Source organism: Haematobia irritans, chromosome 1 (assembly GCF_050003625.1).
Source record: "Haematobia irritans isolate KBUSLIRL chromosome 1, ASM5000362v1, whole genome shotgun sequence".
Taxonomy (NCBI): domain Eukaryota; kingdom Metazoa; phylum Arthropoda; class Insecta; order Diptera; family Muscidae; genus Haematobia; species Haematobia irritans.
The window spans coordinates 88,130,716-88,144,891 of NC_134397.1; the positions used below are offsets into that span (position 1 = coordinate 88,130,716).

At 35.0% G+C, this 14,176-nt stretch overlaps 1 protein-coding gene across 2 annotated transcripts in view; it reads left to right on the forward strand.

Moving 5' to 3' along the window:
• Nepl16 (Neprilysin-like 16) overlaps nt 1–8,194 on the forward strand; it is a 369,741-nt gene extending 361,547 nt beyond the window's left edge. For both annotated transcript variants that reach the window (XM_075291093.1, XM_075291091.1), the window contains one exon: nt 7,811–8,194. In XM_075291093.1, the coding sequence (XP_075147208.1) occupies nt 7,811–7,910 (100 nt within the window). In that variant the 3' untranslated portion in view covers nt 7,911–8,194. The remainder of the gene's footprint in view (nt 1–7,810) is intronic.
• The last annotated feature ends 5,982 nt before the right edge of the window (nt 8,195–14,176 follow it).

Consider the following 14,176-nt stretch of genomic DNA (forward strand, 5'->3'; position numbering starts at 1 on the left):
AAATTGTTTTCCTTGTCCAAAAGTCGATAAACTTTTCTATGAAGTCGTATTGTCCTTATAATTTGAATTAAAAATGGGTATCATAACATGAAAGAACATTTTTTTTGGGAAAGGTCAACTTGACTTTAATAATTCAGAAAAAAATCTTTAAAATTAATGAAATTGTCTTTAAATTTGTTCTTTTTTTGCATCTTCACTACAAAGAAAAAAATCGTTCAAATATAGGACATGTTTTTCAACACTTTATTTTAAAGACGTTTTTTACTTGAAACATTGCATAATTTGTACTGGAAGTAGAGTCTGAATTTGGAAAATAAAGTTGTCGTTAACTCGTTTTTAAAGGACTTTGGTAGCATATGAAGAAAAAAAAGCTGAAAAAGCGAACAATTAAAATTTGCTTCCTAGAATCAGGTACACAAAACCCAAATTTAAAAGTCTTAAAAGTATCCCTACATTAATTCTCCGCTTCTTTGGCTCGGAATAAATACCTAAATTTTTAAAGTAAAGACAAAATCTTTGGAACCGGACATGCTTTTGTTTCAGTATAGCTTTAGATTACTGGCAAACCTAGAAAACGTTAACTTAAGCAGTCTGTTAATGTATTTGGAACAATCTAGTTCGTTCAACAAATGAAAATAATAGAGAAGGTTCAGTGGATAAAACTAGAAGTGCCCATATGTAAAGTTACTTTTAGTTAAATGTGGAATCACAATGGACTGCATAGTCGAAGTGAGCCTGAAACTTAATCGGGCTGTCACTTTAACCTAACTTAACCTAACCTACGGTGTTCATATGAGTATAAATCGGGTCAAATATACATATGAAAGCTATATCTAACTGTATAACACGTATAGTAAGAATTATTCACCCTATGTAAAATTCTATGTAAATCGTTGTAAAACTTAGACCTATGTACTCATATGGGTGTACCTCCAGCGAAAGATATATGTTGGAGCTATGTCTAAATCTGAACTGATTTCAACCAAATTTGACACACGGCAAAAACTTACCTTCTGGGGCGAAAGATATATCGAAGCTATATTGAGGCGGTTTCTTTCAAATCAAACTTGTGCGAAATTTGAAGTCGATTGGACTTAAAATGCGACCTAGACTTTGATCACAAAAATGTGTTCACAGTCAGACGATCTAGCCATCGACTCAGAGGTCGGCCCTAAACCATATTGCCACATACACAATGTCTGTATCTCTGTATGAATATGTTTGTTAAGATATCGGAAACGAGAAAGATAATTTTGGTATCTTTCCATGCTTTGACAAATCCTCTATATAGACAGATCTCCCGACTTGACTTCTTGAAGTCATATACCCCCAAGTTTCGCCTGAAATTTTAAATGAAGAAAGATATGTCAAATATGGTGTGTATGGTTCCATATAGACCTATCCACCAAATAGACCGATACTCTCGATTTGACTTGTTAAGAGTATAGATGCCGAAATTTTCATCCGATTTGCCAAGTAGCCCAATCTCCGATTTGCCGCAAATTTGAAATATGGAAGTATTGGTTTATATCGGTACATGTTTTTATATTGCCCCATGTAGCCAAATATCCCGATTTGATGACATAAAAGCCGCAACTTTTATCCCATTTGCCTAAATTTTGAAATCTAAAAGTATTTTTTAATCCATAACAAAAAAGTAAAGTCTAAAGTTTGTATTGAACCACTTTGTGGATCCATATTTTCGATACCATCTCAAATCCTTCCAGTTAGTTGTGTTTTATATCTAAAGTTTATATTCCCAAAATTTTTTGGACTTCTGCAAGATCTCATGGCTTAGAATTCAAATCGACTAATGTCCTGGAGCCAAGCACAATGTTAGTAAAAAATTGGAAAATTTTTAATCTACAGATATTTTTATGCAATTTCGTAAAACATCATTTACAATTTATGTATTAGAGGTATAGGCAATTTTGATTTTTACTCAAATTTGATTTACATTTGCAGTGGCGATTTACAAGGAAAATGGAGGTATTTTGGCTATATAAATGCAATTCGGAAAAACATTATTATGGGAGCTATATCTAACTCTTTAACGATTTCAATCAAATTTAGCCCCCTTGTTCCGCAGTGTGGCGCAGTGTAAAAAAAACCTGTTCATTGGTATAGATCGGTCTATATTAGAGGTGTGCACGTGAGTAATATTTTACTCACGCTCACTCACAACGGAAAAATCTTACTCACGCACGATGTTGTTTGGTGGGACTCACGTACACTCACAAAAATAAACTTTGTACTCAAGCACGAAAATGTCGTGACTCACGAATAATCATGGTGTTTGACACCATGAGCGTTTTATGGCCGTGAGCGGGATTTTTTTCGTGAGCGTATTTTGAAATTCGTTCTTCACGCACACTCACGAAGAAATTATATTCGTGACTCACGCTCACACACGACATTTGGTTTGTTAATCACACTCACGCCGTTGCCATTAGTGTGACTCATGCGTGATTCACGAAAATTTTCGTGAGTCACGTCAATATCGTGTCAGTGTACACCTTCCGATATGACTTCTACGGGCATAATAGGCGCAAATATCGCAAATTGCCTGAAACTAGAAGTAAAATTGCTAAATTTTACTTTTAATGCGTAATTCGATAAAAAATCTGCAGAATTAAGATCGATAATATTGTTGAACACTTAGATTAGAATTTTATAATTTCTCTAGAATTCAAAGGAAAATGCTTCTTATAAATTTGCAAATTCTAAATTCAGCTTGGTTAGCCACAGAACTTTAACTTATATATGAAATATGTCTCATTACACTGAAAACAAAGATTTTGTCTTTACTTTAAAAATGTTGGTATTGATTCCGAGCCAAAGAAGCGGAGAATACAAGTAAGGATACTTTTAAGACACAATTCTCTTTTAAATTTGGGTTTTTGTGTCCTTGCTTCTAGGAAGCAAATTTTAATTTTTCGCTTTTTCAGCTTTTTTATTCATATACTACCCAAGACCTTTAAAAACGAGTTGATGACAATTTTATTTTCCAAATTAAGACTCGACTTCCAGTAGAAATTATGCAATGTTTCAAGTAAAAAACGTCTTTAAAATAAAGTGTTGAAAAACATGTCCTATATTTGAACGAGTTTTTGCTTTGTAGACAAGATACAAAAAGGCCACAAATTTAAAGACAATTTTATTAAGTTTAAAGAATTTTTCCGAATTATTAAAGTCAAGTTGACCTTAGCCCAAACATTTTTTTAAGTGAAATCACTTAATTATAAGGACAAACTTATTAGAGAAATGCGACTTCTGTGCTAAGCAAAATTTCCATTAGTATTCTAAAGACATGAAATCTTTGACCTCACGACAATATTTTTTTTAGTGTATATAGAAATTAATTATTATATGTGATCCTTGGCCGTTGGTATGACACACTAAAAGTGAGTCAAAAGTAATTCACCGCGCATGGGGGGAAGACCAATGACCTATTTTGCACTTTATCTTCTACAATAACAAACAATTTAGAAATATTAACTAGAATTTAGAAATATTCAAAAAATTTAAGATTTCGGCCGGACGGAGGATCGAACCACGTACCATCAGTTTACAAAATGAATGAATTAGCCACCGAGCCACACTACCAACATGGTTAATGTCAACCAAATATGGTTTACCATTGTTTACCATTCATACATAATTATGTGTATTTGTACACAAATACATACAATGTGTTCTATTTATAGAATAGTTTCAAAGGCACATATCTCCAAGAAGTAGAATTAGATTCACCAATTACAGGGTGATTCCTTCTTATTTAATTTATATTAAAAACGTGGGCTTCAAAATAATGCACATTAAAAGTTTAGTATGCACATACACTAAAGAATTGAATTATTACACAGTAAAAAATTACTTAGTTAAACTAACGCTAAATTTAACTCATTTTTATTGCCCAAAAATATTTGTAATTAAATTGTATTATTTTTTTTTTTCGAAATTTTGTGGTTCGTTAAGTTTAGTTAATTTGTCTTCTATGAGAGGATGTAATTTCGTGAAGTGCAGTTAAAAAGTACTCCAGGATATTAAATTCTACCTATAATATAGTTTACCTTTTTTCTGTGTAGTATTATCGAGAGTTAACGTATTCCTGTTAAAGTTGGATACAAACGCACGCATTAATTGAGTAAAATTTAGTTTAGAATTAATTATTTTAAATAATAAATAAAATGTTCTAAGCGGTGTTTCGCAGGTTAATATAAAAATATTCGCAATATTTACAATTGGTATTCATTGAGTAAAGGAAAGAACATTTACAGTCCTTGTATTAACGAATTACATCGGTCCATTATTAAAGATAAAAATAGTTAATAGCTCGACTATTTTTCGCTTAGCGTATGTTATGTTGTAGGAAAAAAATTTTTGGACTTGATAGTTTGGACAATTTCTTCGATGTTTTGTTTTGATTAGAAAATATTTTTTTGCACCTGTAATTTGGGTTTAGAAACACGATCTTAGTATTTGGTATTGAGCTGAGTACTATGTTCAGTTTTCAAGCTGAAAACCAGCTTGTTTTCACGGGTACTTTTTTTAATTAACTAATTTAGAAATATAAAATTATTTGCAATCAATTGCTTGGATCTTTTCCATCCATTATTTGGCAAGAGTCGATCAAAATATAATCGTCTACATAAATATATTTGTACTTTTAATTTAGTGTTTTGGTGAAAAAAACCGAACATAGTACTCACATCTATACAGAAAAAAATATCATCAAAATTTGTCCAATAGAAAATTAGTAGAAGTTGAAATTTTCAATTAATAAATTAATTGAAACACTTAACTTTTCAATCAAGATGAAAACATTAAGTTAATTATGCCAATGTTTGAAAATTTTTAAATTTTTAATTAAAAATTAAATTAAAAAAAACTCGCAAGAAAGTAATGGAACATTTTTTTTTAATTTTTAAATAAAAATTTATTTAAAACAATAAATTTGATACTATCATTTCCTTGATTAAAGACATTTCAATTAAAAAACCAATTAGATCAATTATTTTCCTGATTTAATCATAAATTTTTTTTGTGTATCTTCGATTTTTTCACCACAACTCGTAAGTAACCCTGCAAAAATATGTATGACAATGAGTATATTTTTAGCATGGCTTGCATGGAAATGATCTAAAACATTGATTACGCTCAATTTAATATTTAAAAATTGATAGGTAATCTTTAGAAAAAGAGCCAAAACAGAACAAAGTACCACCCTATAAATAAAAAATGGGGTATAAATATATATTTGAAATAATTTTAGACGAAATTTTCTTAATGGAGACAAGTACTTGATGTTTTGTCTCAATAAAAAAAAAACTGACGTCGAAATTCATTACTTCCCAAACTGGCGTCGAAATTCATTACTTCCACATCAATCCAATACGAAAAAAGGAGCGTATGAACCGTCCTGTATAGAAAGTGGAATAAAAATGTATGAAACACCCTGTGAAAACGGGTGAAAATACGGAACGAAATGTGAACATGTGGCAACACAAGTAAGTAACGGATTGTCGCCAAAATGTACGCAAAACATAATATGTGTTTCAAAGTATGCGTTCCATATAAGAAGTAGAATATATGAAAGAAAATCATGCAAATCGGACCAAAATCGGAAATACATGTATGATACATATTCTTGCGTACGCATGTATGTAATAAAAATGTAAAATTTTTACTGTCGCCAAAGTATGCGTCTCACATATATATATATATATATATATATATATATATATATATATATATATATATATATATATATATATATATATATATATATATATATATATATATATATATATATATATATATATATATATATATATATATATATATATATATATATATATATATATATATATATATATATATATATATATATATATATATACGATAGCCCCAAAATATTTAGTAACGCCTTCTTGGCGTTACATAAAAATGCACAAACTTATTATACCAAAGGAAAATGTGTATACTGTATTTATTTTTTTGAGCATGTTTGTTTATTTAAAGCTTTTTCTTGGCAAGAGAAGAACGCTTCACCAATATAGTCTAATAATTGAAAATAGTGGATCGTCCAATAAAGGGAACTGATGAGCATGTGGAAATCCGAAACTGTCGACTTTAAACTCTATCCATAGGAGAAAGTGTTTGGGGCTATCGTATATATCGTATATATATATATATATATATATATATATATATATATATATATATATATATATATATATATATATATATATATATATATATATATATATATATATATATATATATATATATATATATATATATATATATATATATATATATATATATATATATATATATATATATATATGTTCTTTTAACTGGAAGAAAAACATTTTGACGAATAACATATCATTTTAGATCGTGACCATTGTCTTTTAATGGAAACAAAATTCTTTTTATCAATATAATAACATTTTAGATGAGGACAATTGTATTTTTCTTAGAACCATGTTCACTGAGCCAACATGGTTGCAGGTTAAAATGTTACATGGTCGCCGCAAAAATATGTTACATGGTCGCCGCAAAAATGTGTTAGGTGAAAGTGCTCCTTCATATGCAACAGTAAAAAATTGGGTTGCTGAATTTAAACGTGGTCGTACAAGCATTGAAGATGAACCACGTAGTGGACGTCCAAATACAGCAAGAACAACAGAAATTGTAGCCAAAGTGCATGACATGGTATTAAATGATCGACGAATAAAAGTGCGTGAAATTGCTAATATCATGGGCATCCCAAATGATCGAGTCCATTTAATTTTGCATGAAGAACTACAGATAAAAAAGCTTTCTGCAAGATGGGTGCCGCATTTGTTAACAGTCGATCAAAAACGCATAAGAATGAACATTTCTCAAGCTTGTTTGGATCGTTTTAAGCGAAATAAAATGGATTTTAAGCGTCGTTTCATAGCTGTATTATATTGATGTATTATCTGCAAAAGGGTAAAACAATAAATTCAGTGTACTATTGCAACCTTTTGGATCAATTAAATGTACAAATTCGAGAAAAACGCCCTGGTTTACAACACAAAAAAATAATTTTTCATCAAGACAACGCACCAGCGCACAAGAGTGTTTTAACAATGGCTAAAATCAACGAATTAAAGTACGGTTGCTTGACCACCCACCTTATTCTCCTGATTTAGCTCCCAGTGACTTTTACTTGTTCTCAAATCTAAAAAAATTCCTCGCTGGCAAGCGTTTTACCTCAAATGAAGATGCAATTACAGTTGTAAACCACTATTTTGAAGACCTTGAGGAAAACAATTTTAATCAAGGGATAGAATTGCTAGAAAAGCGTTGGACTAAGTTTATTGAAGTTTCAGGAGATTATATTGACAAATAAAAATATTTTTGAAAAACTAACTATTCTCTTTCATTGATAGGCTAAGAAGTTTCCGAACTGCCCTCGTAACTAACACAAATAAGTGCCTACTATATAATACATAATTTTCTTAACATTGATAATTTTGCTAAAACTTAAGCTATATTTACGAATTATGTACGAAGTGAAAGGGCAGAATATGGTCTGTAATATACATTCTGGGTATATATATATATATATATATATATATATATATATATATATATATATATATATATATATATATATATATATATATATATATATATATATATATATATATATATATATATATATATATATATATATATATATATATATATATATATATATATAGTATTCATTGTATTTATATATTATATAGTATTCATTTGTAATTCTGTTGAACATTTTTATTCTTTTCAGATTAGGTTGGTTGGTTGCCCAAGGAGGAAGTGCTTCAGAAGTGTATGAATGTCCAGTTGGGTCTATGATACAATCTCAAAAAACATGTACAGTTTTGTAACTCTAAACAATAAAATTGCATTCTAATGTGTGGAAACAAAAACCGTGATGTTTAAAATCGAACCAGTATTGTTTAACAGATTCATACCTTTAGTCGTAATTTGCGATTTGTTGTGACTTTGGATTCTAGTTTGGAAACAATTGTTCCAAACTAGAGTTTCGATGAGTAGTAATGACTAGCGTATAATGATAAGGTGTTGATAATTATTAAATGTAATGCAATTGACGGATAATGTCTTAATAAAATTGATAAAGCTTTATTGCATAATTAAGTATAAATATAAACACATTTGAGCATTTTCTTAAAAAATCAAAACCAGTATATAATATTACAGTAATTCTGAAGATTTTCCAAGTATTTCATAATAATGGTGTTTTAAATGGATGACTTATGGTACGTAATGTAATATTCCCAAATAAACTGAAACCCCAACATTTGACAAGAAGATGTTAATTCAACCGTCAACCGGAGCCACCGTGGTGCAATGGTTAGCATGCCCGCCTTGCATACACAAGGTCGTGGGTTCGATTCCTGCTACGACCGAACACCAAAAAGTTTTTCAGCGGTGGATTATCCCACCTCAGTAATGCTGGTGACATTTCTGAGGGTTACAAAGCTTCTCTAAGTGGTTTCACTGCAATGTGTAACGCCGTTCGGACTCGGCTATAAAAAGGAGGTCCCTTGTCATTGAGCTTAACATGGAATCGGGCAGCACTCAGTGACAAGAGAGAAGTTCACCACTGTGGTATCACAATGGACTGAATAGTCTAAGTGAGCCTGATACATCGGGCTGCCAAATAACCTAACCTAACCTAATTCAACCGTCGAACGGAACGGACGTGTTTTTTAATAGCGGATAAAATCATCGTAAGAAGTACCTACTACGAATTTCAAGTGTGGTGGGATATTAGGCCACCACGCAGCGAAATTCAAAGACATCCACTGGGTTGCTAACTTCAGGGCCCAGTGGACGGGTATCGACTGGAGTTATAACTTTGGGCAATGACCAAGAGTTAGGCCCAATTAGTCGACCTGTAGACGGGTCGACAGGTGGCGACACTTTGACAAGTCGAACATTTTCCAAGGTAACGGCATCAAAAGGGGGTAATCCCTCACGAAAGAGATTCAAGGAACGCAGAAATGCTTTGTTTATCCTAAAGAAATTAGGATCAGTCGACCCAAACACGTTGTCGGCTAAACAAAGTGATTCCTTAAAATGGGCTCAAGGAATTCTTGAGGCTGGAAAAAGGGAATGCTCACCGGATGAGCTGCCATCGTCCAAAAGGGATCAACGATCGTTTGCCTCAGCTGCTAAAGACAGCCTTGTGATGGCTATTATTAATAAAGGAGCATTGGACGGTATGGTTCCAAAGCAAAAATGGGGGGAAATTGAGAATGCTTTGTCTGGCGTCTACTCACAGGTAGACACCAAGAGGCTGCTTGGTTTCAAGGACGATTTAAGCTAGTCGCATTTGAGGACCAGAGGTCTATAGGATGTTTTAAAGCTTCTCTGATACTAATTGGTGAAGTTTGGGAAGGAGCTGCTCTAGAGTTAGTCGAGAAGAAAGACATACCGACTAGACCTAGAGCACATGCGTGGATACCTGCAAACCCTCCTGACCCTGAATTTAGTTTAAATAGACTGAAACAATGCAATCCAGATCTTCCAACAGCTGATTGGAAGGTTGGCCGTTTGGATGAAGTGGATAGACCAAGACGGCATGCAGTGTTTATATTGAACACTCAGTCTTTGCCACATCTAGACAAATCCCAGGCCCGTGTATGTTATGGCTTTCATTATATACAAATGAAGGTATATAAAAACGATCAGCTTAAGGATTCGGAAATCGACAAGCCTCTGTCTGAATCAGAAATAAGCGGATCCTCTTGCGAAGTCGAGAGAGATACCAAAAATGCAGACTTGGATAGACACCGTATGAGAGAGGAGGTTTCTACTGCCTCAAAACTCACCAAACTTGAACCTATGGTTACTGCGGGAGTCACCGAGATCTCTGAAGAGAACATTCTTGATGACTCGATTGAAACGGCTGATGTGACGGTTGTTGAAAATCTCGATGGTCCTACGGATTCGCCAGATAAATCTTCAGCATTGTAAGGCTGCATGTGCTGCCTTAAAAGATCTCCTGATGAAAGGGGACATAGATATAGTTCTTATTCAAGAACCATATGTTTACAGAAACAAAATATGTGAGTTAACTACTCCGGGGTTCAAACTATTGCAGTATACTGATAATGATGTAAATCGAGCTTGTATAATTGCTAAAAACGAGCTCAATTTGTTTCTGCTTCCTTCAATCTGCAATACAGACACTATCGTTGCCAGATTAGAAATAGCCAAATGCAAATATTGAGTATCTTCGGTCTACATGGGACATAATAGGGAGATGCCTCCATGTGCCGTTAACACCTTCGTTGAGCAGTCATTGAAAACAAAGACAAAACTCATTATGGGATGCGATGCAAATGCACATCATAGTATATGGGGAAGTGGTGACATTAATACAAGAGGAGAGTCACTCCTAGAGGGAGTGCAATAAGGGAGATGCCCCAATCTTTGTTACTAAAAACAGGAAAGAGGTTTTGAATGTGTAAGTTATCGAACACGCAGTGGAGAGGATTACTAAGGCCTTCAACATTTCACTGAAAGCTGCATGCCCTAGAGGGAAGCCAAGGGGGAAAAATCGACAACCATGGTGGTCTACGGAGTTAGGTAATATGAGGAAATCGTGCAGGAAGCTCTTTAACAAAGCAAAGTCCACCAGAGCTCCTGTGGATTGGGACGCTTACAAGAAGAATCTGAGAGGATACAAGCGAGAACTGAGAAAGGCTCAGCATAAATCTTGGAATGATTACTGCAGCAGCATTGAGAATACGTCCGAGGCTTCCAGACTACGGAAGGTACTAGCATCCACGAACTCCGCTCCAGGTTTCATTAAAACATCGGAGGGCAATTGGACAACGTCCAGTGAGGAGACGCTGGAGGTACTATTGGACACACATTTTCCCAGCAATCAGACGGTTGAACCATGTACTGGCGGTGCCACAGTTGCTCAGCGGTCGTTTCCTATCGAGGAAATTGTATCGGAATCTAGAATAAAATGGGCGTTAAATAGCTTTGTTTCATTCAAATCCCCCGGACCTGATGGAATTACTCCGGCGGAGTTACAAGCGGTGGCTGACAGAATTATTCCCTGGTTGTCGGCGATATATATGGGATGTATCAACTTAGCATATATTCCAGGAAAGTGGAGGGAATCAAAAGTCGTTTTCAAATCTTAAGCGGGAAAAGCCTCTCACTCGAATGCGAAGGATTTCCGACCAATCAGCTTATCATCATTCCTACTTAAGACTCTGGAGAGGATGATAGATATTTATCTTAGAACTAGCATCGATTCAAGTTTCCTCTCGAAACGACAACATGCAAACTCGAAGGGCATGTCTACTGAGACCGCTTTGCATGAACTAGTCAGCTTTATTGAAAGTTCACTATCTGTCAAAGAATGCACAATCGTGGTGTTTCTAGACATCGAAGGGCGTTCAATAACGTCTATCCGAGCTCGATATTAAATGGACTGACAACTCTGAATGTTGATCCAGGTATACTTAGGCTGTTAGACGAACTTGTAAGGAAGAGACGCATTTCAGCCACACTAGGACAAGCAAACATACAAAGGTATGTGAACGGAGGCACTCCCCAAGGAGGAGTTCTATCACCTCTTCTTTGGAATGTTGCTATAAATAGCCTTCTGGTTACTCTAGAAAAAGAAAGGATAAAAGTGGTGGCATACGCAGATTATGTGGCGCTAGCAATCAGGGGAAAATTCTCATCCACAATCAGAGATATTATTCAGAGGGCCCTCCGGATGACTGAGAAATGGGCGAAAGACAATGGTCTTGGGGTAAATCCTGCAAAGACAGAACTAGTCATGTACTGCAAGGATCGCAAAACTCCCACGGTTAGGTCCATTTCCTTAGGGGGTATTGAAATTCCCTTTAGTGAGTGTGATACCTTGGCGTTATTTTGGACAGGAAACTGAACTTTAAGCTTAGTATTGAAGAAAGGGCGAGGAAAGCAACTGTAGCTTTATACTCGTTCAAAAAAGCAATAGGGAATATATGGTGTTGTAGTCTGGTGGCCGGCACTTCACCAGCCGACAAGTTTAGACAAAGTTCAGCGTATGGCGTGCTTGTGTATTTCAGGTGCATTCAGCAAGACAGGAACAAATTCCCTTAATGTCATACTGCATCTATTGCCTTTAGACACTTTGGCCAAACAGTCAGCTGCAACAACGGCTGTGCGGTTGCGCGAGCTATCGCTGTGGTCGGAAAAAAGTTACGGCCACAGTTCGGTCCTCAAAATAATGCCAAATGTGCCTAACGTAGTGGATTACACTTTGGCGAGACCACTTTTCGACAAAAAGTTTGAGACTCTAATTCCCAATAGTGAGGCGTGGTGTACACGGACCCCGGGGAATAAAAGATATATAGATTTCTACACTGATGGCTCCAAATTGGATGGACAAGTGGGTTTCGGATTATATTCTAAAGATCTGGAACTTCGAATAGCGAAAAGATTACCTGATCACTGTAGTGTTTTTCAGGCTGAAATATTAGCAATAAGATAAGTGGTGAATTGGCTGAGAAGTAATGCTCCAAGCAATATTGGCATTAATATATACTCAGACAGTCAACCTGCAATAAAATCCTTGGACTCTGTGTTCCTTAACTCAAAAACGGCCATAGACTGCCGCAAATCTCTCAACGAGATGGCTGAGCAGTACAATATTCACCTAATATGGGTGCCTGGTCATAGGAACATACCGGGGAACTGTGAAGCAGATGTGTTAGCAAGGCTAGGAACTACCTTACATATTCCAGGGGAACTAGAATCTGTTGGTATGCCTCTGGCCACCTGCAAGCTCTTACTGCGTGAGAAGGCTGTTATGATGGCCAATATTCGATGGGAAAATTGCAAGGGTTGTAACGACACCAAGCAAATATGGCCCCATTTAAACTTAAACCGCACACTAGATATGCTAGTGTTCTCGAGACGCCAGATATCACTCCTGATATCTGCTATAACGGGTTGCTGCCTGATAGGCGATTTTTCAAAAACTATTGGTGCGAAGTATAATGACTATTGTATGAGCTGTCATGATGCGGAGGAAAAGGAATCAATAAAACACCTCTAGCATTTTGTGTAAGGCGTAAGCAAATTTTAGGGGCATATAGCTTCAGATTACTGGCGGACCTGGAAAACGTTAACTTAAGCAGTGTGCTAATGTTTTTGGAACAATCTGGTCGGTTCAACAGAAGAAAATAATCGAGAAGGTTCAGCGGTTAAAACTAGATGTGCCCATATGTAATAGGTACTTTTAGTTAATGTGGTATCACAATGGACTGAATAGTCTAAGTGAGCCTGAATCTTAATCGGGCTGCCACTTTAACCTAACCTAACATTTGACAAAACTGATTACGAGGAACAAGAGAGATATGGGAATGATGAATGAAAGATTTTTGGGCATAACACTAGCCACGTTAAGAAGATCCCTGCTCGTGAATCAAATGAATCGAGAAATCTGACATCATCTTTTTCAGGAACTTTCCCGGACACAACGCCACCACTGTTTTGCAGCCTGGACTACGCCTGCGGCTGCAAAACATAGGAGGCCTGTGGAGACCCGTTACGGACCAAATTCAAGGTAACAAAGAGAGCGGTGAAGAAACAGCTGATTGATTGTCACAGTTAGTTCTTATATGTGAATTACAGCACAAAGACGGCCTTAAAAATAAAGCGATTATAAAAGGATAGGCAAAGTGTTTTATTTATTTATTGAAGAATAAACAGGTTTGTACACGCTGAAATCACATTTTATTTCTTTTGTCTTGATTTCAGCTTAAAACCATGCGTTGACTAAACAACAAGATTAGCTTAACTAACAAAGGAAAAGTATGTTTCTCAAATTTATTTGGACAAAGCCCTTTAGACTGCAAGATGGTTAGATGCCGTTGGACGGCTGTTTCGGAACTTCCACATTACTCATCAGCGTCCTCTTCTTGCAGGGAAAATATCAACCAATTATCAGAATAAATTCGGGTAATTCACTAAACCTAAAGTGAATTACACTTGATTCTCACAAAAAAAGGTTATTGATAGTCGACTTTGCGTAAACACATCAATTTTCCTTTGCCAAAGTCAAATCATCGATTTGAGTGCAGTTAGATGGGTTTATTTTGTCAAAGTT